This window comes from Ogataea haglerorum, assembly GCF_019207285.1.
Source record: "Ogataea haglerorum isolate 81-453-3 chromosome Unknown 81-453-3_NODE_18_length_154056_cov_99.240163, whole genome shotgun sequence".
Lineage (NCBI taxonomy): Eukaryota > Fungi > Ascomycota > Pichiomycetes > Pichiales > Pichiaceae > Ogataea > Ogataea haglerorum.
The window spans coordinates 26234-52043 of NW_025065168.1; the positions used below are offsets into that span (position 1 = coordinate 26234).

Here is a 25810-nt window from a genome sequence, read left to right on the forward strand (position 1 = left end):
ATATTTTTTATGCTGCGAAGGTGGATTTTCGCAAGACGTTTCGCCACCAAGACGAGACTGCCTCAGGGCAGGACACTAGAGGCACCGCCAATGAACGACAGTGAGCTACTGGAGGCGATCGAGAAGGACCCTGAAATTGTGAATGACAGAAAATGGCGAAACTCGTACTACCACCAGCTCTCGCAGCTGTCCGGAGTGCTGGACACGCGGTTCCAGGAAAAGCTGCAGAAGAACCTGCGCAAAATCGAGAGCTACAACGTGCGCATCAACACCCCGATCGAGGAGCGGATTCGCGTGGATCTCACCAAGGAAAACCTCACGTTTAGAGACTTCTATTCAAATCTATTAGTTGCAAAAGCTATCGAGAACTCGACCGGCATAACCACGCCAACAGAGTTCCAGAAACGGATTTTTGCACTGGCCAGTGGATATGTGAGCACTGTGGCCGTTGGCGAGCCGGGAACAGGCAAGAGCACGGCGTTGTTCACGCACGGTCTCTTTCTTCGCCGTGCTCCGGCACGCGGTGAGGGCATAAACTCGCTCGTGCTTGTGAACTCCGGGCTGCAGGCAGTGCAGATGAGAAAGTACGCGGAAAAAGTGTATCAGAGCATTCGTCGCGTCAAGCCAAAGAGCCTGCCCAATATCCAGACGATGGCACAGTTTCTGTATCGCGCCGACCAGCAAACAGAGGAGCAGCAGATCAAGGACTTGATGGACACTCCGTGCCCCCACATCCTCGTGTCCACGCCCCAGCGTCTGTTGGACTTGCTTGCCACCCGTGGTATGGACTTCATGAAGGTGAACAGTCTGGCGTACATTGGAGTGGACGACATCGACCATATGATGGATACCGACGCGCCGGTCGACGCCCAGCGCAAAACGGCTATTGTGAAGCTGCTCGATTACGTGCTGAAGCTCCAAGACTACCGGCGTTTTCACAACGAGCCGCATCCGCAGCTGCTGTTCACCACCACGGCGCCCACTCCGCGATCATTTCTGGACGAGTTGCAGGACCACACGCAGTGGTTCGACTGGAGCAAATTCCACGAGATGGGCAGTTTCACCCGGGGCAACATGGCCGACACCTGTGTTGTGCCGAAGAACGTCGGCGTGGGGTGTGTTTTGGTGCGCCCTAGCATGACCAAGTCCAACAAGGTCCGCACAAATTTGGTGAGCATGAAAGCTCCAAATTACGGCGAGCGTCACGACTGGGAGCAACAGGCCGACGGCGAAGCGGCCTACGTGGAGTACTGGAAACGTAAGCGTAGTCTGATGGACAAGCCGGTTCGCGAGGGCGAGCTGGCGGTGCTCGTTTCCGGGCTAGTCAAGCTGCTCAAGAAGCAGAAGCAGAATTTCCAGAAAACTGTCTTGGTGATCGTCTCGGACGAAACCAGCGTGTTCCAGGTGCAAGGCCTGCTCGCGAAGCTCGGGAAAAACGTCGAGGTGTTCAATGGTCAGGAAAATGCCACGGCCGCAAAAAAAGGCAAGCTGCTGATTGCCAATGTGAAGACGGTTGAAGGTATGACGTTCAAGTCCCTGGACACCATGGTTGTCCTTGGGCTAGACGCGCTCCGCGACACCAAAACATTTGTCTCTCTCTGTGGGAGGTTCCGCAACGAGTCTGGACTGATTGCGCAGGACCAATTTGGGCTTGTGGACGACGAAAAGGAGGTGAAAAACAAAATGATAATTTTGTCGCCGGTTCTGGACGTCGGCGAGGAGGAAAGAAATCATCTGCATCGTCTGTGTCTGCGTGGCGGTCTTGTCAAGTGGATCGACGTCGTCGGAGTCTCCGAATGAACCCTGTATATATGTATAGTAGATAACAATTAGGCCTCTTCCAAAACGCTCTTTCGCACCATCTCGACTATTTGCTCCCGACTAGGCTCTGCGCTCTGCGATTCGTCCACGTGCTCAACTTCAACGTCGTTCTCGCGCCACGCAAGCGACCGTATGCGCTCCTCCACCTGCAAACACGTGTTTTCGATTTTCTGGATGGTTTCTCTGTCTTTTCTGATTTTCTCCTCCATCTTGAGAATCAGTCCTTCGCGCGACTGGTGCAGACGGTAGCTGTTGAGCAGATGGTGCAGATTAATCAAGATGACTCGGATCTGCTCAATTTTCACGTGGGCCAGGGCCGGGTTCTTCGCCAGTAGCCCTGTGAATTCCAGGAAGTTCAGCAGCAGCGACTTGGTCATTTTCTTGAGCTCCTCGATCCGTTCCACCGTGAACGTCTCCTCCTCCACATTCTCAGCCTCCTCGTACAATTGCTGGATCCCAGATTCCTCCAGCGTGATGAACTTGTCCTCGAAGTTCCAGATGTCTCCAAAAGACCGGTACTGTGGCTTGTTGGGGGGCAGAGGCGGAACAAGAAACCGCAGATCCTTGGTCTCCGAGAGCACTTTGTCGGCGTCTGCACCGTGCTGCTTGCGCAATTCGGCCGCGCGTCGCACGTTCTCGGCAGTGAAAAAGCGAACGTACGGCGGAGGCGGCGGGTAAAGAGAGGATATCAAATCGGACATTGAGAATAAAGAATATTTTTTTATTTGTTTAATTTTTGTTCGAACCCTTCGCCCTCGTGAAAATGGCCGACCAAATGGATATTGATTTGCCTGCGCCAGCACCGCAACAAACCAAGAAAAAGCGGTTCGAGGTCAAAAAGTGGACCGCAGTGGCCTTCTGGACGTGGGATCAGAACAACGAGACCTGCGCCATCTGTAGAAACCACCTGATGGAACCGTGTATCGACTGCGGCAACAACCCGAACTTCGGCGCCAATTCGAGGACAGCAACGCACACAAAGTGTCCGCGCGCCGTGGGAGTGTGCAACCACTCGTTCCATTTGCACTGCATCGACACGTGGATCCAGAAACGAAACTCGTGTCCTTTGGACAACTCAGATTGGTCTATTAAGGATATTCTTAAAGATTAGAAGTCTATTTACCGAGCTGTCGCCAAACGTCCTTGAACGCGCCAATCAAATCGCATTCTCCTCCGACCAGCGTCACGATTTCCCTCTTGACGACCTCGAGCTTGAGCATGAAGCGCATGGAGTCGCTTCTGGTCTGCAATTGGTCAAACTCGCACAGCTCGGCGATCTTGGGGTCTGCAGACTGATCGTGTGCCTTCGGAACAGCCGCCAGAACGCGCAAGTCGTTTGTGCGGCGGTACAGCTCGGCGAACTTCGAGGCCTCGGCCCTGAAGTTCAGTACAGCTGTGTTGTCCGAGCCAAGCTCACCTTCCGCGTATGCCACGATTTTCTGGCGTTAGTTTGCTATACTGCCGTTCTCTACTCACTTCCAGCTGCGCAAGCAACTTTGGATATTCAAACACACTCAACATGTCAACGTAGACACCTAAATTTTTTTCCATCGAAGACCAAAATAAACGTCCTGGCTGTGCAAGGCTGTGTTTTTTCAGAGCTGCTCAACTGTGTGCACTGTTAGGTCTTTGTCGATGGAGGCGATCCCGAACGAGTCGTACAGGCTCGCCTGCGAGTCGGCCATGTCCAAGGAGCCGTACTGGGCCTTGGCAAGGGCGCTGCGGTTGCGTCGTGGCGCGAGAAAGAGCCCTAGCACGGCGACGATGTTGAGAGCCTGCACCACAGCGAGCAGCGCGACGGAATCGAATAAATAACCAAACCCCCAATGCGTTGTCATAACAACGAGCACAGCTACCGTCTCTCCGACGTTCTGGTACGGTTTTCTGCCGCAGAAGTACGTGCTGTAGCACTCTGCGAGCTTGGTGGCCACCACGAGCACCATGCCGATCAGCGCGGGTGCCCCGGCAGGTATGGGCGGCGAGTTTTGCAGGCTGTGACTGATGGGGCTTGCATTCGACGGCACAGGCGACACGGCCAGAAGCGCGGCCAGCACAGGCGCAGTTTGCGGTTTGTGCCTTGGAGGGTAACTGCCAGACATCACAAGGCTGTTGTCGTTGCTAAACAGGGGCAGGTGGTCTATTGTCTCTGCCCTGTTGGCGGGGAATGAGCTGGGAGTGAAGAAGAATCGGTTTTGACGCGGCAGACAACAGGGCCTAGCGACGGATATTGGGCTGTTTCGCCGCGATTGTTGGATCCACAGGAAAAGCAGATAAGTGTCCAGACACGCTCTGAGCACTAGCGAGAGAGCCATCTTGACGTCCGTCTGCCATGCCGACGAGAACGCGCAGTTCAGCAGGTCCAGCACGGTGCCCAGGATTGGGACGAAACTCGCCGTGGAGCCGACCGTCGGCACGGTGGCCACCGGCATGAGCGCAAAGCCGAGCGTGTTTGCCAGCTTTGCGGCCTCGTAAACTGACATGGCTGAAGAAGAAGGAAAGAGGTCTTTTTATTTGTTTCCGGATGATGTCGAATTTCAACGTCAAAGATAAGAATTCTTATCTGTACGCATAATCATGCGTCCCAATAAAGTTTTGCTTTTTCACGAATACGGAACCTGTAGAGGAGGACGTGGTCAAGATAGCGCTTACCGGAGGCTGCTTTTGGAGGGCACGGGCCGTCCAGGCCGCGGCAGGCCAGCCTTGGGGTAAGGAGGCTGCTGGACTTAGCGGCGGTACCAGCCACAGCCGCGCAGTCGCTGGGGCTGCGTTTCCCCGGCGCTCGCGTCATGGAACCCTGTGGAACGTGCCAGGGCCGTGGCTGGTGAACAAACTTCCAGCTCCGCCGGGTAACAAATTTTGCTGTTTTTATTTTATTATTTCGCTTCGCTGTTTATTGCCACTATGGATGAAACATTAATCCAAACGATCAACAAGCTGCAGGACGCTCTCGCGCCTCTTGGCTCCGGCTCGACCTCGCCGGTCGATCTGCCGCAGATCACCGTTGTCGGGTCGCAATCGTCGGGAAAAAGTTCCGTGCTGGAGAACATTGTTGGCCGCGAGTTCCTTCCTAGAGGAACGGGCATTGTGACTAGACGGCCGCTGATTTTGCAGCTGATCAACCGGCGCAGCGGCAGCAAGAGCGCTGCAAGCGACCTGATTGACATTCAGACCACCGACGCGCAGGGAAACAAGACGGAGAACAACGCCGAGGAATGGGGAGAGTTCCTGCACCTGCCGGGCAAGAAGTTCTACAATTTTGACGACATCAGGGACGAGATTGTGAGGGAGACGGAGGCGAAGACGGGTAAGAACGCCGGGATCAGCTCTGTGCCCATCAATCTGCGGATCTACTCGCCACACGTGCTGACGCTGACCCTGGTCGACTTGCCGGGACTCACCAAAGTGCCTGTCGGCGACCAGCCAAAGGATATCGAGAAGCAGATCAGAGACATGATTATGAAGTTTATATCCAAGCCGAACGCCATCATCTTGGCGGTCAATGCTGCCAACCAGGATCTGGCCAATAGTGACGGGTTGAAGCTGGCCAGAGAGGTCGACCCCGAGGGGCTCAGAACCATCGGCGTGCTGACGAAAGTAGACCTGATGGACCAGGGTACCGACGTGATCGACATCCTGGCCGGCCGGGTGATCCCGCTGCGGTCCGGATACGTTCCTGTGATCAACAGGGGCCAGAAAGACATCGAGAACCGCAAGACCATCAGAGAGGCCCTGAACGACGAGAGGCGGTTCTTCGAGAGCCACCCGTCCTACAGCAGCAAGGCCCACTACTGCGGCACCCCGTACCTGGCCAAGAAGCTGAACGCGATCCTGCTGAACCACATCAGAACCACGCTTCCTGAGATCAAGGCCAGAATCGAGACCGCGTTGAAGAAGTACCAGCAGGAGCTCTCTGCACTGGGCCCGGAAATGGCCGAGTCGCCAAGCTCGATCGTTTTGAGTGTCATCACCGACTTCTGCAACGACTACACTGGAATTCTGGACGGACAGACCAAGGACGTCTCCTCGAACGAGCTGAGCGGAGGAGCCAGAATCAGCTTTGTGTTCCACGAGATCTTCAAGAACGGAGTGTACGCTCTTGACCCATTTGACCAGATCAAGGACGCAGACATCAGAACCATCATGTACAACTCGTCTGGTTCTGCTCCGTCGCTGTTTGTGGGCACACAGGCTTTCGAGGTGCTTGTGAAACAGCAGATCCACAGATTCCAGGACCCCTCGCTCAGATGTATCACGCTTGTGTTTGACGAGCTGGTGCGTATTTTGTCGCAGATCCTTGCGCAGCCAGAGTACTCAAGATACCCCGGCTTGAAAGAGCAGATCTCCCAGATTTTCATCCAGTATCTCCGGGAGTCTGTGCTTCCAACCAACACGTTTGTCGAGGATATTATCAAGGCCGAACAGACCTACATTAATACAGCACATCCGGACCTGCTCAAGGGGTCTCAGGCGCTTGCTATGGTCCAAGAGAAATTGCATCCTACGCCTGCCCAGGTCGATCCAAAGACGGGAAAGCCGCTGCCTGCTCCGGCGCACTCGGCCTCGTCAATCAACGACGAGGAGAACAAGTCGTCGTCGTTCTTTGGTGGCTTCTTTTCGTCCAAGAATAAAAAACGGCTGGCAGCCATGGAGGCTCCTCCAAGCGTGCTGAAGGCCACGGGCCAGATGACTGATAGAGAGACCCAGGAGACAGAGGTGATAAAGCTGCTCATACATTCGTACTTCAACATTGTCAAGCGGACGGTGGCCGACATCGTTCCAAAGGCCGTGATGCTCAAGCTGATCCAGCAGTCGAAGAACGACATCCAGAAGGTGCTTCTGGAGAAACTGTACGGCAACAAGGACCTAGAGTCGCTTGTGAAGGAGAACGAGATCACTGTTGCGAGAAGAAAGGAGTGCAAGAAGATGGTGGAGGTGCTCAAACACGCTTCAGAGATCGTTTCCACTGTCTAGGCCGCCCCTGAGATTGGTAAATACACGACCTCGCAAAGAACTAATCCCAGTTATTTTTCAGTAATGTTGTAGTTTTTTAAGAGTGGCAAACCTAGACGGAGAAAGGTTAGCTGGCAGTACGACCGCGATTTTGACACGCCAGCCGCTGATATTTAGGTTTATGTCTGTTACACGAATTTGCCGGCCAATTCCGGCCCGGAACGTCCCTTTTTTGCGCTGTGGGGCCCGTTTACTTGTTAGCAGGCAGGTGTCCCAGACGGTGTCCAAGCCGGTGTCCCAGACGGCCAATTTAGCCCAGTTTAGGGTGCCGAGCACTGTCCGGCCGACCATGCGGTTTATTCGTCCTGGCAGTGTTCGTTTCAACTCGTCAAAGAAGTTTAACAGCGACGGCGATCGTGAGTTGACGGACGAGGAGGCCGAGAGCCTGTTGATTGATTTGAAGAAAATTTGGTACAAGAAGGACCTGAGCGAGGAAGAGCAGAAGGAGAAAATCAAGCAGCTGTTCGACAAGTACGAGATTGGCGGGCTTATTTCGCCGTCCTCGACGAAGATGATCAACACGATTCTGACGGACGAGATGGCCACGCGTGCAGGCGAGAAGATGGAGAACGTGCACAAGTTCCACAAGTCGCTGCTGGACTATCACACAGAGAAGCAGGAGCAGCTCAACGAGCAGCAAGACAAGGACGGGTTGTTTGGCAGCAAGTTCAGTCCGCCGAAGGGAGCCGCGGGCGGGGGCGGAAATTCCCCGGGGCCTATGGGCCCCATGGGCCCCATGGGGCCCGGCCTGAGGCCCGATGTGCTGCTGTTCTGGGTCTCGACGGGACTGCTGACGTACTATCTTTTTTCGCTGGAGTCGCACGAGCGCGAGATCACGTGGCAGGATTTCCGCACGTCGCTGCTGGACAAAGGTTACGTGGAGAAACTGGTGGTGGTGAACAACAACCTTGTGCGGGTGGTGATGAACGAGCTGGGCCGGAGCCAGCCGGTGCACGACGCGCGCACCGAGTACTACTTCACGATCGGCTCTGTGCAGGTGTTTGAAGAGAAGCTGAAGCAGGCACAGGAGGAGAACAAGGTTCCCGAGGAGCTGCGGCTGCCGGTGGTGTATGTGCAGAACGCGTCTGTGTTTAAGGCGCTGTACAACATTCTGCCGACGGTGCTGTTGTTTGCGTTTATTATCTGGTCGTCGAAGAAGATGCTCAACAGCGCTCCGGGCATAGGCGGCGGCCTATTTGGCGCGCCGGGCAACCGGTTCAAGCGGTTCAACGCGGAGAAAAGTGTCAAGATCAAGTTTGACGACGTGGCGGGCTGCGACGAGGCCAAGGAGGAGATTATGGAGTTTGTCAAGTTTCTGAAGCACCCGGAGAAGTACGAGCGTCTGGGCGCCAAGATCCCGCGCGGCGCCATCCTAACGGGTCCGCCGGGAACGGGAAAGACGATGCTGGCGAAGGCGACGGCCGGCGAGGCGGGCGTGCCGTTCTACAGCGTCTCTGGGTCTGAGTTTGTGGAGATGTTTGTCGGAGTCGGGGCGTCGCGGGTGCGCGAGCTGTTCAAGACGGCGCGCGAGAACGCGCCCTCGATCATCTTCGTGGACGAGATCGACGCGATCGGCAAGTCGCGGTCGAAAGGCCGTGCTGCCGGCAGCAACGACGAGAGAGAAAACACCTTGAACCAGCTGCTTGTCGAGATGGACGGGTTCACCACGTCGGATTACGTGGTGGTGCTGGCGGGCACGAACCGCGCGGACGTCTTGGACCAGGCGTTGCTCAGGCCGGGCCGGTTCGACAGAAAGATTTATCTGGACAATCCGGAGCTGGAGGGCAGAAAGGCGATTTTCGACGTGCACCTGCGCAGCATCAAGCTGAAGGAGGGCGCTGACTTGGACGACCTCAAAGGCCGGCTGGCAACAATGACGCCGGGCTTCTCGGGCGCAGACATCGCCAACTGCTGCAACGAGGCCGCGCTGATCGCGGCGAGACACAACGAGGAGTTTGTCGACCTGCACGACTTCGAGCAGGCGATCGAGCGTGTGATTGCCGGGCTAGAGAAGAAAAGCAAGCTGCTGTCGCCGGACGAGAAGCGCATCGTGGCGTACCACGAGGCCGGCCACGCCATCTGTGGCTGGTTCCTGGAGAACGCAGACCCGCTGCTCAAGGTGTCGATTGTGCCGCGCGGCCAGGGAGCCCTGGGCTACGCGCAGTACCTGCCGCCAGACATCTATCTGTACAGCACGCGGAAGCTGCTGGACCGCATGACGATGACGCTGGGCGGCCGCGTGTCGGAGGAGCTGCACTTCAACTCTGTCACGAGCGGCGGCTCGGACGACTTCGAGAAGGTGACGAATCTGGCGCAGAAAATGGTGCTGGAGTGCGGCATGTCGCCGAAAGTGGGCCTCGTCAACTACAACGTGGACCGCGGCAACGACATGACGAAGCCGTTCAGCGACAAGACCTCGAGCCTGATCGACTCGGAGATCCACCGCATCGTGGACGAGTGCTACCAGCGGTGCAAGGGTTTGCTGACGGAAAAGTCCAAGGAGGTGGCACTTGTTGCCGAGGAGCTGCTCGCGAAAGAGGTGATCACGAGAGAGGACATGATCCGGCTGCTGGGGAAGCGGCCGTTTGCCAACAAGAACGACGCTTTCGACAAGTATCTGGCCGAGAAAGAGGAGCGGGAGGGGGAGGAGAAGTAGTTCTACAATTCTTGTCTATAGTATGCTAGAGAGTCTAGACCCGGACGTTTCTGCGCTAGTAGTCGCCGTAGAGAGCCACATTGAAGCCGAGCCCGGAGCGTCCGCGGCCGGCGACCGGCAGCTCGTAGTAGACATTGCAGTGGGCCACGGAGCCGACCTTGTACGTGAGGCCCAAGGCGGCGCCGGAGCGCCACCGGAGCAGCTGCGCCGGGTCGGAGGCCACCTGGCCGCCGTTGAGGTCGACGTACAGCCGAAGCGGGTACGCTGGGTCGACCAGGAGCAGTCTGGAGAGCAGCCTCAAGTTGGCGCTGACGTAGGACGTGCCGCCAAACCGGGTCTCGCTGAGGCTCGGGTAGCCGAGCGTTTTGCAGCCCAGCACGTCGAGATAGAATTTGTCGTGGTAGTGGATGGTTTTGGAGCCCGCGAGGTTGACGATGTGGCCCGCCGCGAGCTGGCAGTCCAGCGTGAGGCTGTGCCTGAGGACCGACTTGACGAGCTGCAGCGACGACTCGAGCTTGACGAACCTCTCTGGGCTGGTGTTGGAGAGGCCCGTGAGCTCGTTTTTCAGACTCCAGTGGACCCCGTTGAGCGGGAGCGCGTTGTTCGACGCGGGCAGGTACGTGAGGCTGTCGCACGCGACAGAAAGCAGCACCGACTCCTTGAAGTGGTCGCCCGCGTAGGTTTTGATCTCGTCGCTGGCGCCGTCGCTGACGCGGAGCGTCCGTCTCTTGACGAGCGAGATGGCTGCCGAGACGGCTGTGGTGAAGCTGCCGAACAGCTTCAGTTTCTCCACGCCCAGCGTGCCCGAGCCGACCCACTGCTGCTCCGACTGGAACCGCGCGTCGTTCGCGTTCGACACAAACCCGTCCGCAAACAGCTTCAGCGACGTGTCCACCATGGGAGCCTTGTACAGCACGTTGAGCAGCCGCACCGGCGACTGAGGCACGAGTCCGGCCAGCGACGACACCTGCAGCAGCTCCGCGTTGCCGAACGTGTTGCTGTTGATGTAATTGAGCACCAGCTGGTTTCCCTCTGGGGTGTAGACACTGCCGACGGTGGTGTGGGCCAGTTTTGCCGGGACAAGGTCGAATTTCGCCGTCAGACAGAGCGGGCTGTGTGGGTCCTGCGCGGCGGGCTCCACCTGGGCCGCAACTCTGTCGAAACAGTTTGTGAGGGCGAGGTTTTCGAGGGCCGACTGGCACCTGCTGTTGAGCTGGCCGACGGTGAGGTCCGCGGACGAGAGCAACGGCGACAGCAGCTTGGTGAAGAAGTTGTCTGAAAACGGCTCGCCGCCGGCGACGGTGACGGCCTTGAGATTGACTCCGGCCGTGGCGTTTTGTTGGAGCACTTCAGAGGGAGAAGACATAAAGAGAGAAAAATAGTTGAATCAATATTTTGGCGAAAATGATTGGAGGGGGAGGAGGAAAAAGGGCTTGTGTTGCGAGGGGCGGCGGGAAACGACGGTGGATGGAGAGGTCGGAGGCTGGCCAGGAAGGCCATCCCGGAGTCTTTGTGTATGTATCCCCGCCTCCACACTACTCCCTGTCCTTCGGGACATTTGGTCAATCGAAAAAATACAGAGAAGATTAGCATGGCCCCTGCATAAGGATGACACGCTTTACAAAGAGATCTTACCATTTTTTTTGCAGACGTGAAAGCGGCAGCCTTGGACAGTGTGCACCCCCACGTTAACAAGACGGCGCGGGTACTTGGTCTACTGTAAACTGCGGTTGTGTTTTTCCCTTCCCCCGCCCACGTTCAATTCTAGCTGCGCACAAATTTTTTAGCAATTATTCACCATGGACTCGTACTTGGCTCAGGCCCCGGCATTTGTGGTGCCGCCGGTGCAACTGCCCCGGTACGAAGAGTTCCCCCTCGCACGCAAATACGACAGAGCAAAGTTCCGCACGAGCGCGCGCCACCAACAGTATTACCAGTACTACTCCAAGCTCAACACTGACGGCCTTCTGTTCGAGCCGTACTCGGATTCCGCCACGGCCAGGTACTACAAAGAGCACCGCCTATACTCAGCACAGGTGGATTTGCAGGAATTGACCGCCGACAGCCCCAACCAGCCGGCCGCAGAGCGCCCGTTGGAGACCAGCAACCTCGTGAACTTCCCCGACCTGCTCGCCGGCGACAGCTTCCCCCACCTTATCCACCACTCTGTCGTGCGCATGGGACACCGGATACTCCTTTTTGGCGGGCTCGAGCTCATGCCGGCCGCACAGTATGAAACGTACCTGCGCGAGCTCACCGACGACTTCTCCATCGCGCCAGCCAACATCCACATGCACTTCGACTACGAGCTGCCCGCCCCACTTAGCAAGGCGAAGCTCACGTCGCTCGCTTTGCGGCCGAACAAAAACGTGTACACGTACAACTCGGAGACAAGCACGCTGCTGAAGACGTGCGAGCTCGACGGCGTCAAGACGCCCCCGCCGCTGCTGTGCTCGGGCCTGCAGCAGATCAGCGCGTACCATTTTATGCTCCACGCAGGGTTTGAATTGCACACCCACGTAGAGAAGCGCGACGGCCACGTCCACATCACCAGGACGCTCGCCCCGCAAACGGCTATCTGGATGTTCGATATCCGCACCCAGGTCTTCACACAGCTCAAGGCCATCCTCAGCTCGTCCATATCCACCATTTTGCCGCACTACATCCCGCGGTTCGGCCACAAAATCCAAGGCATCACCATCGAGCAGAACAATTCACGGAACGACGACGAGAGCCTCCACTCTGGACCCTCCCACGACCCCACCATTGGCTCGCACTCCCGGTTTCCGCGCCCCGCCGTTGTCTTCGTGATGGGTGGCTACAAAATCGAACAGCATTCAAATAGGCTCGTGGCACTCAACGACCTGTGGAAGTGCGAGCTGTCGGCCAGCAACACAACAGACCCTTCTTCGCGGGGGTTCCAGCTTGAATTCTCCACGGAAACCATCTGCTCCCTTGTGGGGAACCCTGACATCCTCAACGACCGATTCAGTTTCAGCTACAATGCAAACGGAGAGCCGCTGGGCCAGGAAAAACGGCAAGTCATCCAGGGCCTGTTCCGCCACGGAACAGACGCGCAGTGGCCCAAACCGCGTGGTTTCTTCAGCATGGACATTGTGCAGACTACCGATCTGGAACAGATGGCGGAGGGCGAGTGGGCCGAGCAGCATCCCCACATCAGCCACCCCAAGCCGAAAAGTTACCGCCATTTCACCGGGTTGCAGGACGAGGCCCGATCACCGTCGCCCACCCCGTCGTTGCAGGCCCAGCTGCGCTCCTCATCGCCCTTGTCGGCAACAGAAAGAGTCAACATGCGCCCATTGTTCCCATACGAGGGCCGAATGAGGAGCAGGACCCCGTCATCCACGGAGGAGACCCCGCGGTCGTCGCCGAACGCTGCGGCGTCGCAGTTTTCGTCGCTCGCGGTGCGCTCGAGCTCGCTCGTGGTGTTTGGTGGCTCCAGCATCCTCCATATCAAAGTGGTTGCCGAAGATGGGTCGGAACACGTATACTCGAAAGTGGATGTGCTGAGTGACATGTGGTGGTTCGACCTCAACACGGAAACGTGGACGAGCGTGCGTACTGTTAAACAGTCGGACAGCGAGCCGCTAAAACTGTGTGGCCACGCGTCGGCAAGCGATGGGCAGCAACTCATGGTGATCGGCGGGTTGCGTGGGTATCAGCTTGACGACAAGCTGCTGGCCATCCAGTACAGTGGGGACGCCGCAAGGCAATACCTGGACATTGCAGAGAGGGCTTTTGACACGATCAGCGAGAACGTGGGGCCCGGAATCAACCGTGATGTGTACGATTTCTTTGTGCTCAACTTTGCTACGCGGCAATGGAAGCACGCAGAAACACGGCTGTATAACGCCAAGAAGACTCTCACGTCGGGCCGTTTCATCAACGTCCACGTACAGGCATTACAGTTCGACTCCAAGGTGGTGATATGTGGGGGTGGAGACGCGCGCATCGTCGATAGCAACCACCTGCTGCTACCGGACGAGCAGCAGGACCACTCTTTGGGTGGAGCCTTCGAAATCTTATCGTCGCTCATGAAATTCTAATTACTCGTTACTAAGCAGTCTTGCAACCATCTCGTCCACCGTAACAGCGTACTCCTCCGCCATCTGCCGCGCCATCTGCCGGTCCGGCTCGTTCAGACGCTGCACAAATTCGGCGTACCGTCGTTTCTCCACGCCCTCGCGCTCGACCAGCTCCGCAACCTTGTTCAGCCACACAACATACTCCGCACGGCCGGAAACGAGCCCGTACAGGTGGCGCGACACCGCCTTGTTCACCTGTGTATACTTGGTAAAAGACAACCCCAGCCTTTTCAGCTTTGGCCGTAGCAGAAGCGCCTGGATAAGCGATTTCGGCGTAAAGCTCAGGGCAAACGGCGTTTCCTCGCGCACACGGTCGCCCAGCAGCTTGTTGTGCTCGGCCAGCGCCGCAGTAGACAGCTGCCGCCTGCGTGATGCCCGTTTCGGCCGCTTAAACTTCTCGAAGCCGCCGGTGTGGGTGGCATCCACAACACCCGTTTTTTTACCCCCACGCAGCGCATCCAGTGCCCGCCACGCAATGTCCTCCGTCGTCACCGTCTGCTTACTCCGCTGCTCATCCACAAGGGCAACGTAGTCGGGCTCGTCTCGGGACACATACACGCCCAATTGCCGCTGACGCCCGTTCCTGATCTGGCGTCGCACGCTTTGCAAAAAAGTCTGCCCCCGTCTGCCCCCACGAGACGGGATCACGCTGCTCGCATCCTGCAAGGAGTCGCACACAGGACAGTGGAATTGCGCGCCTTCAATCACCCCCAGGCACGCCGTGTGGTAGCCGCTCGAACACTCGCGACAGATCGCAAACGCCCCGGCGCCTGACCGGTCGCACAGACAGCATAGCTGGTTGTTCAAGTGGGAGTGCTGGTGTAGAGATGTGCTCTCAACAACCGGCTCGAACGGTTCTGGGGTCTGCTTTCTGTCCGGCACCGGGTTCGACTGGTACACGTTGTTGTCGGAAATGAGCTCGATGTCGGTAAAAGTTGCCCGACACTGCGGGCACGAGTTTGCCTTCTGGGCCCATTCATTAATGCAAAACCCATGATAATAGTGGTGGCAGGGCACTGTACGGGCGAGGTGCTGTGCGGACCTGGTTTCCCGCACAATGATCTGGTCCTGATCGGGAAGATCGTCCAAACATATGGGACACAGATCAGGAGGGTTCATAATGTTTGATTTAAAATAATGATTTTTATTTTATTTGGCCTGATCGACGCAAATCGACGCGACTATGTTAAATCTTAAAATATTACACATGTTGCATGAGGTGACGCAAGTCGAAATATCCGAAAGGGGGACGTCCGGAATTGAAAGGTGTTTTTTGGGGCGCGATCGCGTTTCAGCCTAGTCTCATAAATTAATGCCAGAAACTGTTATTGTTGATAATTTACAAAATATATATATCATTTTCGTGAGAAATTTACGCAACCTCTCTAGTCAAATCCACATTGGTTCGGATATTGTCTGTCGTCGAAAGGTTGTGGGATAATGCCCAGACCAATGAGTCTTTGCATGTCCCACTCGATGGTGTTTTCGGTCTTCCAGCACCAGAACACCCATCCTGCGTTCTTGCCGTACAGGAACGAATCCATCTGTGCCTCCACATAACGTCTATAATTAGAAATCACTTCCGGAGTGAAGTAGTCGTAGTTGGCTGTGTAAAGCTGATCACAGGAACCAATGTAGTTTCCTCCACCGAAAGTGGCATCGTATCTGGCACCTCTGCCTGCTCCGTTCAACCATTTAGCGCAATCGGTCAAAGCGGCAGTCCACTCTCCACAGAGAGTGTAGTGGTACTCGGTGTTTTCGGACTGTCCCCAGCCACAGGCCGTCGAGACGTGCTCGTCGATAGACTGGCTCAAAGATCCTACGTCAAACACCTGGTAGTGGTGGTGGTCGACGATCACCTCCCAAACGTTCGGGTCTTGTTCGGTGTTGAGCACATTGTCGAAGGTGTGGTCCGGAAGGTACGCGTCGTGGATGATAACAGGAGCGTTTCCGTTATCTCTGACCAGTTGGTAGCCCTTGTTGTAGAAGTCCACCAGTTCGTCGAAGTCGAGGTTCGAGCCCAGCGGCTCGTTCAACAGCTCGATGCCGATGATCACGTCAGAGTAGTTGGAACCTCCATATTTCGAGGCGATCTGATCCAGGACCTGGATCGTGAGATCCACATAGCCCGTGGTGTTCTGCCAGCCGATCTCGCCTCTCTTGCCGGAGTTGTCGAAGCCGTTTTGGGAGCCTGGCGCACCGTGCAAGTCGACCCAAGCCTTTAGTCCATATTTAGCACACCATTCCAATGCCTTGTCCAGATACTCCTGCTGGCCCTGCACATAAGGGTCTCCCTCTGCAAGCTGGAACGCCCAGTATCCGATCGGGAGTCTCACGAAATTAAGACCGACATCTGCCATACCCTTAAAGTCCTCCTCTCTTATCCACGTGGACCAGTGCTCCTGAAGACGTCTTTCGGCCTCTTCTTTTCCTAGGGCCTCCGTATAGTGGTATTCGTCCACAGGCACGTCTGAGGAGACAGCTTCGAACAAGGAAGGGGTGATGTAAGGCTCGAGAACGAGCCATCCTCCGATATTGACACCGTAGATCTTGTCGTTCTTGTAGTCCCAACGGTTGTCTCTTTTCAGAAGAGTGACTGGTGCCGCAGCCACGAGCGAGAGAAGTGAACTAGCAACGAGAGAAAAAGACGACAGCTTCATTGCTTTGGGTAAATGAAAGGCGGGAAATGGCATGCCTTTTATACTGGATCTAGAACAAGGGGGATTTCGCAAAGCCTTTGGCAAGGCTGCACAAAAGGAACGCATATCCTGATTTCGCAGGTGCAGAAGCCCTAATTTAAGAAGTTTAAAATTTTCGCCACGTCTCTGGCCAGTTGGAATGCGCACCCTTCACAGGGGCTCCGGAACACTGCTGGCGCCCCTCCCTGCTCTCTGGACGCCGTTTCGCTCCATCAGGGAGTTCCCGAGGCTTGTAATTTGCGTATCCAGCCATACCTCCCCAATGCGGATATCTAATTACGATTGTTTACATTTTGCCCAACATGGGAATTCTGGACTAGCCTGCCCAAAAACCATTACTTTTCCACTTTCGGGCACTTCATCACAAACTTTAAGTTGGCACCGCACTACCGCCCACCAAAGATTTGCACTGTGTAGGGCTGGTGCGACGCAGACTGGCGTCGATCGTCGCCGTGCTTATCTCAGCCCATTTTTTCCCTCCCCATTACCCAGATGATTTCGTAATCAAACTTCTTTGGTTCCCCTCATTTACATGAAGCTCATCAGACCAGCACAACTGGCCAGGTTTTCGACCTCTGTTTTGCGAGCCAAGCCGCAACTCGAGGTCGACCGCCCTGTGCTTTCCGAATTACCTCTGTCGAACTCTTTGGACTACGCTTTTACCACTTTCGACAAGCTCAAAAATTGGGCAAGAAGAAGCTCCTTCTGGCCAGTGACTTTCGGCCTGGCCTGCTGTGCCGTCGAGATGATGCACGTTTCCGCGCCACGGTACGACCAGGACCGGCTGGGGATCATTTTCCGTGCGTCTCCGCGCCAGGCCGACATCATGATTGTGGCCGGCACCGTGACAAACAAGATGGCGCCGGCACTTCGCCAGGTGTACGACCAGATGCCGTACCCGAGGTGGGTGATCTCGATGGGCAGCTGTGCGAACGGCGGCGGCTACTACCATTACAGCTACAGCGTGGTGAGAGGCGTCGACCGCATAGTTCCTGTGGACGTGTACGTGCCGGGGTGTCCTCCGTCGTCGGAGGCTCTGATGTACGGCATTTTCCGGCTGCAGAAGAAGATCATGGCCCACCAGACGCACCGCATGTGGTACCGGGCGTACTAGGGGCCCGCGACAGCGGCTATTTATTAGGTGACTAGGCGACTCCCTTCCACCGCTCTATTTATTCATAACTCCGTATTTATTGTCCGTATCCCGCCCCTGCTGGCTGTTGCTAGCTGTTGTTTGCTATAGCCCGTTTGAGGGCGTCGAACGGGCTTTTTCTGAACTGCTCGTCCTTCAGCACCGCCCCGAACCGCTGAATCTCCGCCTTTTCCACTAGTTTTGCCCCACGCTTGTGTGGGTTCGGCGTGTGGTCACGCTTGGGCTGCGGCGCCGTCGCCGGCACCTCCTCGAGCGCCCGTGCGAGGTCCTCCAGCTTGGGCTTCAGCTGCTCCTTCATCTTGCGCTTGCGCCGGCGCAGAGCCGACTTCGAGACCAGCGAGTCGTCCTTGCGCTTTTCGGCGCGCTCGGCAGGCTTCGCCACGCCGCCGCTCTTGACCCGCTTCTCCAGCTTGGCCCGCAAACTCGTTCTCTTGCCCACGCCCATTACGTAAAATTTTCTTGCATTTTTTTTATTTATTTTTTCCACTTCTCATGTCCAGAGCTCTCGGATACTCCCTCTTGGCAGTCGCCACCGCCGCCGTCGGCTACTGCATCTACTTCGACTACGCAAGAAGAAACAACCCGGAGTTCAGAAAGAAAATCGTCAGAAACAAGAAAAGAGCAGCCAAAAAGGCCAAGCAGGAGGCCGAGGCCGACAAAAAGCAGAAACTGGAGGCTCTCAAGGAGAAACTCAACCAGTCGCTCGCAGAGGAGCCGCTGCCTAAGGACGCGGCCGAGAAGGAGAAATTCTTCATGACCCAGGTCACCATCGGCGAGCAAATGAGTGCTCTCGAGGGCAAGGACATCGAGGCTGCCATCCACTTCTACAAAGGCCTGGCCGTCTACCCTAACCCGACCGGAATCTTGGACATCTACCAAAGAACCATTCCTGAACACATCTACGAGCTGATCATGATGCTCACCGCCATCCAGCCCCCAGCAAGCGTGATGAACGTCCTCCAGGACAGCATTCCGTCGCTCGACCAGGACTAGACCCGTTCCTGCTTGTTTATATATAAGTACCAATCTACTCAGATTCCAGTTTTCTCCACGCCGCCAGCACCGCCGCCAGCTGCGGCCGGAACCGGCCTTCCAGCCCGGCTATGTGGCTCCACCTGTACTGTCCCGTCTCGTCGTTCTTGCGGAACTCCTCGTCGCTCACGCTCACCTGCTGCACCGCGCGCAGAAACGCTGCCGTGTCCATCTCGTGGAAAAACCCGTCCGCCGGCTCCTCCGCGTCGAGTTCTCCGTTCAGCTCCATCAGGTCCTCGCTGCTCAGCCCCACGTACTCGCCCAGCCGGTCCAGGTCTGCCACGTCGCCTGCAAGCCCCAGCATCCTGCTATTCACCTTCTCCCAGTTCGCGTCCACCTGCGTGCGCGTCGTCTGCGGCGGCTGCTGCGCCAGCTGCTCGTACTTGCGCCGTTTTTCCTCGATTTCCGCAAGTATCGCCCGTAGCTCCTTCCTCACGCCCTCGTCGACGCCCAGCGAGCTCAGATCCAGGACCAGCTCCTCGTGGCCGTCCCGCACGAACCGCACGAACGACACAAACCGGTTGAACCAGCCCAGAAACCCGGCAAACAGACCCTCCTGCTGCTCCATGTCTCGCAGATACAGCCTGTGCATAAACCCGTACACCGCCTCCTGGTACTTTTCCTGGAGCCCCATGAAGCTGGCCACCACGTTGGGCGCAAAGTGCTCGTTCTGGAAGTACTCTGCCAGCTGGATCAGCTCGTTCATGTACCGCTGCACGACCGGGATGTACAGGTGGATCTGCGCGCTTTTGAACAGCCGGATCAGCGGCTGGAAGAAGATCGCCAGCAGCTCCTTGATCAGGTCGATCAGCTCCGGCTCGTCCCACAGCTCCTTGAGCGCGATCTTGTCGAGCCGGCGCAAGCTCGTTTTGAAGTACGAGTGCAGCAGGAAGTAGACCGTGTTCCTGTCGGTTTTGGACTTTCTCATTGCATCCAGCACCTCCAGCAGAACCCGCTCGTCCAGTTTTGGCGACAGGTCGTTGTTGTTCAGCAGCAGCGCCGGGAAAATGCCCAGTCCGCTTTTCTGCGCCGTCTTCTTCACCTGCAGCACCGTCTCGTCCGACGCGGCAAAATACGCGTCGACCTTGTGGAGCAACGCGGCGTATTTTTCTCCCTTGCGCAGCACTGCTCTGTGCAGCCCGCCCAGCTCTCTGTCGCATTTTTTCAGGTCGTCGTTCAGGACTCCCGTAAAAATCATCTGCAGCAGCGACCGGCTTCTGCGTCCGAACCCGACAGGCATCTGGAACGTGAACAAGTCTATCAGCTTCTTGACGATTTGCATCGGGTTCGTGAACCGCAGAATCGTGGCCACCAAACCGTACGGAAACAGCCGGTGCAGCCGTTTCACCAAGCCCAGCGTCTCGCGCGAGTTGTCGCTGCCAACCAGCAGCTCGTATATTGTCGACGCAACCTCGATCTGCACCAGCTGGACCAGCGACCGGAGCGGCTTTGACAGCTCGCTGGACGTGCTCTTCGTCTCCAGCTGCTTGAAAATGTACGCAAAGCCGTCAGAATACAGTGCCTCCTTGAGCTCCTCCATTTGTGTCTCCAGCTGGGTCACCGCACGGAGCGTCTCCTGCTGGAACTTGTAGTGCTGCAGAACGGTGTAGAATTCCAGCTGGCGCCGCTGCTCAATGTCGTGCTGCTCTTCGACCGTCAGCCGAACGCGGTTTGCCGAAATAAACTCCAGGAACTCGGCGCTCTCGCAGACCGGCCGCAAAGCCACCAGCGCCCGCAGGTAGCCGCGCAGAGCCATGCGCAGACCCTCGCGCGGGAACTCGTGCTCGTTGTCGCTCTCGTCGTGTTCCTCGCTGAATGTGCGCCGCAGCGCGCTCATGAACAGCTCTTCCAGCTCCGCCACGTCCACGGCGTCCGCGCCCTGTGCCAGCTGCTCTGTTTCGGCCGCGGACGAGAGAACCACCTTGGCCTTGGTCTTTGCAGGCAGAACAGGCAGGTCTGTGCCGGGAAACAGTTTGCCGAGCGTCTTGTCGAACTCTGCAAACTGCGAATACCGTCGTTTCACGTGCCATTCTTTCCCGTCCTGCGTGCGCACTCTGATGATGAAATTATAATATTTCGACTCGCTCGAGCCCAAAAAATAGCGGGCCTTTGTTTCCCTGGCTACAGTCACGCCAACGACGTTGATCAGCAAGCCGTTCACGTAATTCTCGTCTTCGCGCTGCTCCAGTGTCAGCTCGCCCGCCGTCAGCTTGTTCATTTTCTTGTACGTGTTTCTGTGCTCGCTCGTTCTGAAATACTCTTCGTCGCCGCGACAGAGGATAGCAGAGTTGAACAACGTCAGCAGCAGCGACTGCAGCTTGTGCACCGCCAGCTTGCGCTTGCTGAGCTCCCCCCGGTCGTTGCTGTTGCTGATCTTCTTTGTCCGCCACATCTCCCAGAACACCTGCACTTTGTCCCATAGCTCGTGCTCATTCTCCAGTCTTTCCAGGTGCATTTTGATAAACGGAAACGTGACGAGGAATTCGGTGAACATGAAGCGCAGAAGAGGGAACTCGGCGTCGAATTGGGCCACATACCCGTTTGCGACGGCCTCGAGCCGTTCGCGATCCATCGCAGGCGGCCTGCGGGGATCGTACATCCTGAAAGGCGGGCCAAACCGGCGCAGGCCGTGCGCATCAGTGTAGGTTGGCGAGAGCTTGTTGATCTCCTTGGTGAGCTCTAGATTAATCAATTCCTTTTTCAGAAAGTGTTCCTCAGCAGCAGATAACGCTGGGGCAGAACCAAAGGCACTCATGGGCCATAGAGTGAATTAACAATAAAATAAAATAAAATAATTTATTCAAATAATTCACATTATTTTTGTCTTGTTCAACTCATGACACTCCATGGGTGATGAAAAAAAAACAATCACTTTTGCGGCCACCGCAGACACCGGCCCGGCGCCGGACTCGCGGTCGAGGAAAAGCTCATGGGGGTCTCTGAAGTCCAAAATCAAGCCTGTGGTGCGCGCCCGGTCGCGCGAACGACCGGCATCGTGGCTCTTACCGCGCCGGTTCTCGTCGTCGTCCCTGAAGTTGCCCGACACCCCGCCTGCCAACGCCCAGCCGTCCGGGGCCGCGTCGGCGCCTCCGCTGCGGTCCTTGCCCTCTGACTCGTCGTCCCTGGAACTCCGTCTAGAATCCAGCAGCTCGCTTATTTCAGACAAGAGCAACGGTCAGCTGTCGCGCATCAAACAGCGCACAAAGTCCATTCTTATGCTGGACGCGCCCTCCTGCTTGTCTGAGTCGTCGTCCAAGCCCGCCTCGCCGTCCAACGTCAAGTTCACGCTCTCCCCAGACCCCGACGACGAGGACGAGATGATTCTGAAGGTGTCAAGGCCCTCGTACCGCCGGTCGCACTCGATGAACGACGGGTCCGAAGACAAGGAGCCGTCCAGCATCCCGAGCGGCCGCACAGACACAACGGCAGACTCGCCCGAGTCCAACAAGATCACCCGGCAGCGGTCGAAGACGCTCAATGCTCTGGACGAGGAGAGACGCGAGCTGAGCCCGGGAATCCTCAATTCGCTTACAGGACTCATGAGACGGTACGCGCCCACATCCCGGACCACCTCGTCCAGCAGGCTGGAGGAGTTCGTGGAACAGAGCCTGGCAGAACTGCTCACGGTTGAGGACTCTGAAACGCCTGCGCAGTACCTTGACCGACTGCTCCAGAACTACCCCGTCACCAACATAGCCAGTCTGCTGCTTTCGAACGAGTCGGAGTTTTTCAAGCAGTGCATGCGAGAGTTCTTAGCACGCTACTTCGACTTCTCCCAAGAACCGCTCGATCTGTCGCTGCGCAAGTTCCTCATGATCAACGAGCTGCCCAAGGAGACCCAGCAGATTGACAGGGTCATCTACGAGTTCAGCCGCCATTACTGCGCGCAACACCGGGACGCCGGCATAAACGAGGACTACTGCTATATTCTGACGTACTCACTGATCATGCTGCACACAGACAGGTTCAACCAGAATAACAAAAAGAAAATGGCCAAGTACGAGTTCGTCGACAATTTGCTGGCCACGCTTGAGCAGAACGAGGACTGGGGCAAAAACGGCGAGCTGTCGAAAATCAGCATTAAAGCGGTGCTGGAGTATTACTACGACAACGTGACGTACACGCCGTTCACCAACATCACCAAAGACCAGAGCGATAGAATACTGGAGGGCCTCGTCAACAAGACGCCCCTGCCGTATCCGTCTGGGAGTTTTCTGAACGGCGCTGCGTCCTCTGCGACACAAGTCATACTGACCAGAAAAAGAAGCAGCACGTTCCGTTGGAGCAGCGTGTCGATCGACCCCTACGAGTATATCATCAATCACAACGCGAGCGAGCTCAAGATGGATGTACCGTTTGACTTCAAGAACCCGTTCCTGCTCAGCACGGCCGAGTATGACCCAGACGACATCATCGGGTCGCAAACCGTGCCGGATGAAGAGTATCTGGACGAGCGTTTGCTGGGCAACGTTCTGAACACGTTAAAAGGCAGCCATTGCTCGATGCTGCTCAAGGTTGCGAAAAGTAAGGCCGCCTACTTGCTGGGGAGCAGGACAGAGGTGATTAACTACAACTGCGAAACCACTGGCGAAGAGTATCTTATTACGCGTATATTTAAGATTGGCATGCTGACGCGGCAGGAAACTAAACTGCTCTCGAATTACAAGTCCTGGAAACGGTATTTCTGCGTGCTCACGTCGGTGGGGCTGTTTTTTTTCAAGAACGTTTCGCAGTTCAAGATGAAGTACGTGATGAACTCCAAACGCGAGAAAACGATTGTTTTGGAGGAGAAGACAAGCAACACGCCGATACTGGAGTCGCCAGAACCGAGCTTCACGATCCCGAACGGCGCATTCGCCATGCGAATGCGCAAAAACGTATACTTCGACAGCCTCGTCAACGATACCCAATCGTCGCAGCTGCAACACTGCACTTTCTACATCTATGGAAAACACTCCAAAGACGTGTACATGGTGGACAACCAGTACGAGCTCATTTCATGGATCAACTCGATCAACTATCTCTCCGCGCTGGACCCGGTGAACCTGCCGATCGAGAAGCTGGACCTGCCGTTTGCCGACGCGTCGATCGCCGAGGTGATCAACCTGCGAGTCCTCACCGCTGCCGAGCGGCTCGAGAAGCTGAACCAGGCGATCGAGGCGTCCATAAAATCGCTGCAGGACTTCTTCTTCATGATCAGAAGAGTCTCACTGCTGACGCCGTTCCAGGCCAAGACGCGAGAAACCCTCCACGCGGGCGTGAAGCTGTTCGCCGTGAAGATCGAGTGGACGTGGTTCGAGCTGTCGCGAAACTCGCTGTTCCGGCACATTTGCGAGTGCGCGTACGACCATCTGGAGCAGCAGCGCTCTGAGTCCGAGGACGAGGAGTTTGTCACGGCGATCGACATTCTGCAGGAGTGATTCACCTGCCCAGTCTTTTGCGCTCGAAAAACATGTCTGAGCGCGAGGACCCGATGTTGACGACTTTCGGACACCCGTCTCTGTCGCGCTCGAGCGTGACGCACTCGCGGCAGTAGTATGCGTCGCTGATGCCGGGGAGGCCGCAGATGATGCATTTTTCACGGGCAGACCCGAACGCGCAGTCGTCGCAGATGCGCGCCGGGCGGGCCGCGTTGACAAAGGAGTCGCACGCGGGGCACTTACCATCGCACTTCTCGCACAGCCGGCCCACAGCCGTGCCGGGCTGTTTGAGACATAGCACCAGGTCGAGCTGATGGCGGGACATGAATAAAATATTTACTAGATTTTTGGATACATATTTTTCTTGCACAGCCAGGACACAGCAGGCGCTAGAGCTTGTTGCCAATGTTGAGGTAGATGCTCTTGGACTGCGTGTAGAGGTCGATGCCGCTTTCGCCGAGCTCTCTGCCGATGCCGGACATCTTGAAGCCGCCGAACGGCACCCTGCAGTTCTCGTCGTTAGACGAGTTGATGTACACAGAGCCGGCCTCGAGCTGCTCGGCCACGCGGTGTGCTCTGTGGAAGTCCCTAGAGAAGACCATGGCGGCGAGACCGTAGATCGTGTCGTTGGCGTTCTTCACGGCCTCCTGCTCGGACGAGAATCTTGCCACCGCCACGACCGGCCCGAATATCTCCTCTCTGACAATAGTCATGTTCTGGTTGCAGTCGGCAAACACCGTTGGCGGAATGAAATAGCCGGCGCTCTGGCCGGTCGGCTCGTCGCCCAGCACGAGCCGCGCGCCCTCGCTCTTGCCCGACTCGATGTACCGCTGGATTTTGTCGTACTGGGCCTTGGAAATCACGGGCCCCATTGTAGCGCTCTGGTCGAACGGGTCGCCGACTTTCCAGTCCTCGAGAATCTGCTTCTTGAACAGCTCCAGAAACCGCTCGTACACGCTGTCCTGGACAAGCACGCGGGAGTTGGCCGTGCAGTTCTGGCCCGAGTTGTACATGACGCCGAACGAGGCCCACTTGGCCGCCTGCTCGAGGTCGGCGTCGTCAAACACCAGGAGCGGCGACTTGCCGCCGCACTCGAGCGACACGTTCTTGAGGTTCGCTGCCGCGCTCTGCATCACCTTTGCGCCCGTGGCCGTCGAGCCCGTGAACGCCACCTTGTCCAGGCCCGGGTGCTCGGCGAGTCTCTGGCCGGCCACAGAGCCCAGCCCGGACAGCACGTTGAACACGCCAGCGGGGAACCCGGCGTCCTTGACGTACTGCGCAAACAGCAGCAGCGACAGCGGCGTCAGCTCGCTCGACTTGATCACCAGCGGACACCCGCACGCCAACGCCGGGCAGAATTTCCAGCCCGACATCGAGAGCGGGTAGTTCCACGGCACGATCTGGCCCACCACCAGCGGGTACCTCCTGGTGATGGCGAGCCGGTTGTTGCTGAGCGGGATCGTCTTGCCGTGGATCTTGTCGGCCCAGCCGGCGCAGTACCGCAGATACTCCACCACGCCGTCGATGTCGGCGCGGGCGTTGCTGTGCAGCGGCTTGCCCGAGTCCATTGCCTCGACCGCGGCGACCAGCTCCGCGTTCTGCTCGAGGATATCAGCGAGTTTCAGCATCTTGAGCGCCCGCTCCTCGCCCGGCACCTGCAGCCAGCTCTGGTAGACGCCTCGCGCTGCGGCGACGGCTGCGTCGACCTCTTTCTCGCCGGCAGCGTACACTTTGGCGATAACCTGCTCAGTAGCCGGGTTGAGCGTTTCGAGAGTGGTGTCCGTGGCAACCCACTCGTTATTGATGAACAGCCCCAGGGGCTGTTGGTACTTTTGGCCAGTTGGCAGCTCGATCTCCTGGAACAGCGACATGCGAGCTGAAATAAAACAAAATAATTATGTGGACAATTACAT

The 25810-nt window shown here is 56.8% G+C and overlaps 17 protein-coding genes across 17 annotated transcripts; 9 read left to right on the forward strand and 8 right to left on the reverse strand.

The window, feature by feature from the left end:
• Positions 1-9: 9 nt before the first annotated feature.
• Positions 10-1800, forward strand: KL911_005028 (uncharacterized protein; the record flags this gene model as incomplete). The annotated part of the gene is made up of 1 exon (XM_043200385.1): positions 10-1800. The coding sequence occupies one exon, from the start codon at positions 10-12 to the stop codon at positions 1798-1800; it is 1791 nt and encodes a 596-aa protein (XP_043052173.1).
• A 29-nt stretch (positions 1801-1829) lies between these two features.
• KL911_005029 (uncharacterized protein) lies at positions 1830-2522 on the reverse strand (the record flags this gene model as incomplete). Its single annotated transcript, XM_043200386.1, has 1 exon — positions 1830-2522. The coding sequence occupies one exon, from the start codon at positions 2520-2522 to the stop codon at positions 1830-1832; it is 693 nt and encodes a 230-aa protein (XP_043052174.1).
• A 62-nt stretch (positions 2523-2584) lies between these two features.
• KL911_005030 (uncharacterized protein) lies at positions 2585-2913 on the forward strand (the record flags this gene model as incomplete). Its single annotated transcript, XM_043200388.1, has 2 exons — positions 2585-2653; positions 2722-2913. The coding sequence occupies 2 exons, from the start codon at positions 2585-2587 to the stop codon at positions 2911-2913; spliced, it is 261 nt and encodes an 86-aa protein (XP_043052175.1).
• A 23-nt stretch (positions 2914-2936) lies between these two features.
• On the reverse strand, positions 2937-3920 carry KL911_005031 (uncharacterized protein; the record flags this gene model as incomplete). The annotated part of the gene is made up of 2 exons (XM_043200389.1): positions 2937-3260; positions 3441-3920. 2 exons carry the CDS (start codon positions 3918-3920, stop codon positions 2937-2939), a joined length of 804 nt encoding a protein of 267 aa, XP_043052176.1.
• Positions 3921-4035: 115 nt separating this feature from the next.
• KL911_005032 (uncharacterized protein) lies at positions 4036-4609 on the reverse strand (the record flags this gene model as incomplete). The annotated part of the gene is made up of 2 exons (XM_043200390.1): positions 4036-4209; positions 4451-4609. 2 exons carry the CDS (start codon positions 4607-4609, stop codon positions 4036-4038), a joined length of 333 nt encoding a protein of 110 aa, XP_043052177.1.
• A 113-nt stretch (positions 4610-4722) lies between these two features.
• KL911_005033 (uncharacterized protein) lies at positions 4723-6792 on the forward strand (the record flags this gene model as incomplete). The annotated part of the gene is made up of 1 exon (XM_043200391.1): positions 4723-6792. One exon carries the CDS (start codon positions 4723-4725, stop codon positions 6790-6792), a length of 2070 nt encoding a protein of 689 aa, XP_043052178.1.
• Positions 6793-6952: 160 nt separating this feature from the next.
• KL911_005034 (uncharacterized protein) lies at positions 6953-9487 on the forward strand (the record flags this gene model as incomplete). Its single annotated transcript, XM_043200392.1, has 1 exon — positions 6953-9487. The coding sequence occupies one exon, from the start codon at positions 6953-6955 to the stop codon at positions 9485-9487; it is 2535 nt and encodes an 844-aa protein (XP_043052179.1).
• A 22-nt stretch (positions 9488-9509) lies between these two features.
• Positions 9510-10766, forward strand: KL911_005035 (uncharacterized protein; the record flags this gene model as incomplete). The annotated part of the gene is made up of 1 exon (XM_043200393.1): positions 9510-10766. One exon carries the CDS (start codon positions 9510-9512, stop codon positions 10764-10766), a length of 1257 nt encoding a protein of 418 aa, XP_043052180.1.
• Positions 10767-11286: 520 nt separating this feature from the next.
• KL911_005036 (uncharacterized protein) lies at positions 11287-13554 on the forward strand (the record flags this gene model as incomplete). The annotated part of the gene is made up of 1 exon (XM_043200394.1): positions 11287-13554. The coding sequence occupies one exon, from the start codon at positions 11287-11289 to the stop codon at positions 13552-13554; it is 2268 nt and encodes a 755-aa protein (XP_043052181.1).
• Positions 13555-13564: 10 nt separating this feature from the next.
• Positions 13565-14712, reverse strand: KL911_005037 (uncharacterized protein; the record flags this gene model as incomplete). The annotated part of the gene is made up of 2 exons (XM_043200395.1): positions 13565-13926; positions 14043-14712. The coding sequence occupies 2 exons, from the start codon at positions 14710-14712 to the stop codon at positions 13565-13567; spliced, it is 1032 nt and encodes a 343-aa protein (XP_043052182.1).
• Positions 14713-14978: 266 nt separating this feature from the next.
• Positions 14979-16596, reverse strand: KL911_005038 (uncharacterized protein; the record flags this gene model as incomplete). Its single annotated transcript, XM_043200396.1, has 2 exons — positions 14979-16440; positions 16583-16596. 2 exons carry the CDS (start codon positions 16594-16596, stop codon positions 14979-14981), a joined length of 1476 nt encoding a protein of 491 aa, XP_043052183.1.
• A 228-nt stretch (positions 16597-16824) lies between these two features.
• KL911_005039 (uncharacterized protein) lies at positions 16825-17441 on the forward strand (the record flags this gene model as incomplete). The annotated part of the gene is made up of 2 exons (XM_043200397.1): positions 16825-17026; positions 17110-17441. 2 exons carry the CDS (start codon positions 16825-16827, stop codon positions 17439-17441), a joined length of 534 nt encoding a protein of 177 aa, XP_043052184.1.
• A 74-nt stretch (positions 17442-17515) lies between these two features.
• KL911_005040 (uncharacterized protein) lies at positions 17516-17890 on the reverse strand (the record flags this gene model as incomplete). Its single annotated transcript, XM_043200399.1, has 1 exon — positions 17516-17890. One exon carries the CDS (start codon positions 17888-17890, stop codon positions 17516-17518), a length of 375 nt encoding a protein of 124 aa, XP_043052185.1.
• Positions 17891-17937: 47 nt separating this feature from the next.
• Positions 17938-18438, forward strand: KL911_005041 (uncharacterized protein; the record flags this gene model as incomplete). The annotated part of the gene is made up of 1 exon (XM_043200400.1): positions 17938-18438. The coding sequence occupies one exon, from the start codon at positions 17938-17940 to the stop codon at positions 18436-18438; it is 501 nt and encodes a 166-aa protein (XP_043052186.1).
• A 34-nt stretch (positions 18439-18472) lies between these two features.
• KL911_005042 (uncharacterized protein) lies at positions 18473-21232 on the reverse strand (the record flags this gene model as incomplete). Its single annotated transcript, XM_043200401.1, has 1 exon — positions 18473-21232. The coding sequence occupies one exon, from the start codon at positions 21230-21232 to the stop codon at positions 18473-18475; it is 2760 nt and encodes a 919-aa protein (XP_043052187.1).
• A 91-nt stretch (positions 21233-21323) lies between these two features.
• KL911_005043 (uncharacterized protein) lies at positions 21324-23897 on the forward strand (the record flags this gene model as incomplete). The annotated part of the gene is made up of 1 exon (XM_043200402.1): positions 21324-23897. One exon carries the CDS (start codon positions 21324-21326, stop codon positions 23895-23897), a length of 2574 nt encoding a protein of 857 aa, XP_043052188.1.
• Positions 23898-24286: 389 nt separating this feature from the next.
• On the reverse strand, positions 24287-25768 carry KL911_005044 (uncharacterized protein; the record flags this gene model as incomplete). The annotated part of the gene is made up of 1 exon (XM_043200403.1): positions 24287-25768. One exon carries the CDS (start codon positions 25766-25768, stop codon positions 24287-24289), a length of 1482 nt encoding a protein of 493 aa, XP_043052189.1.
• Between the last annotated feature and the right edge of the window lie 42 nt (positions 25769-25810).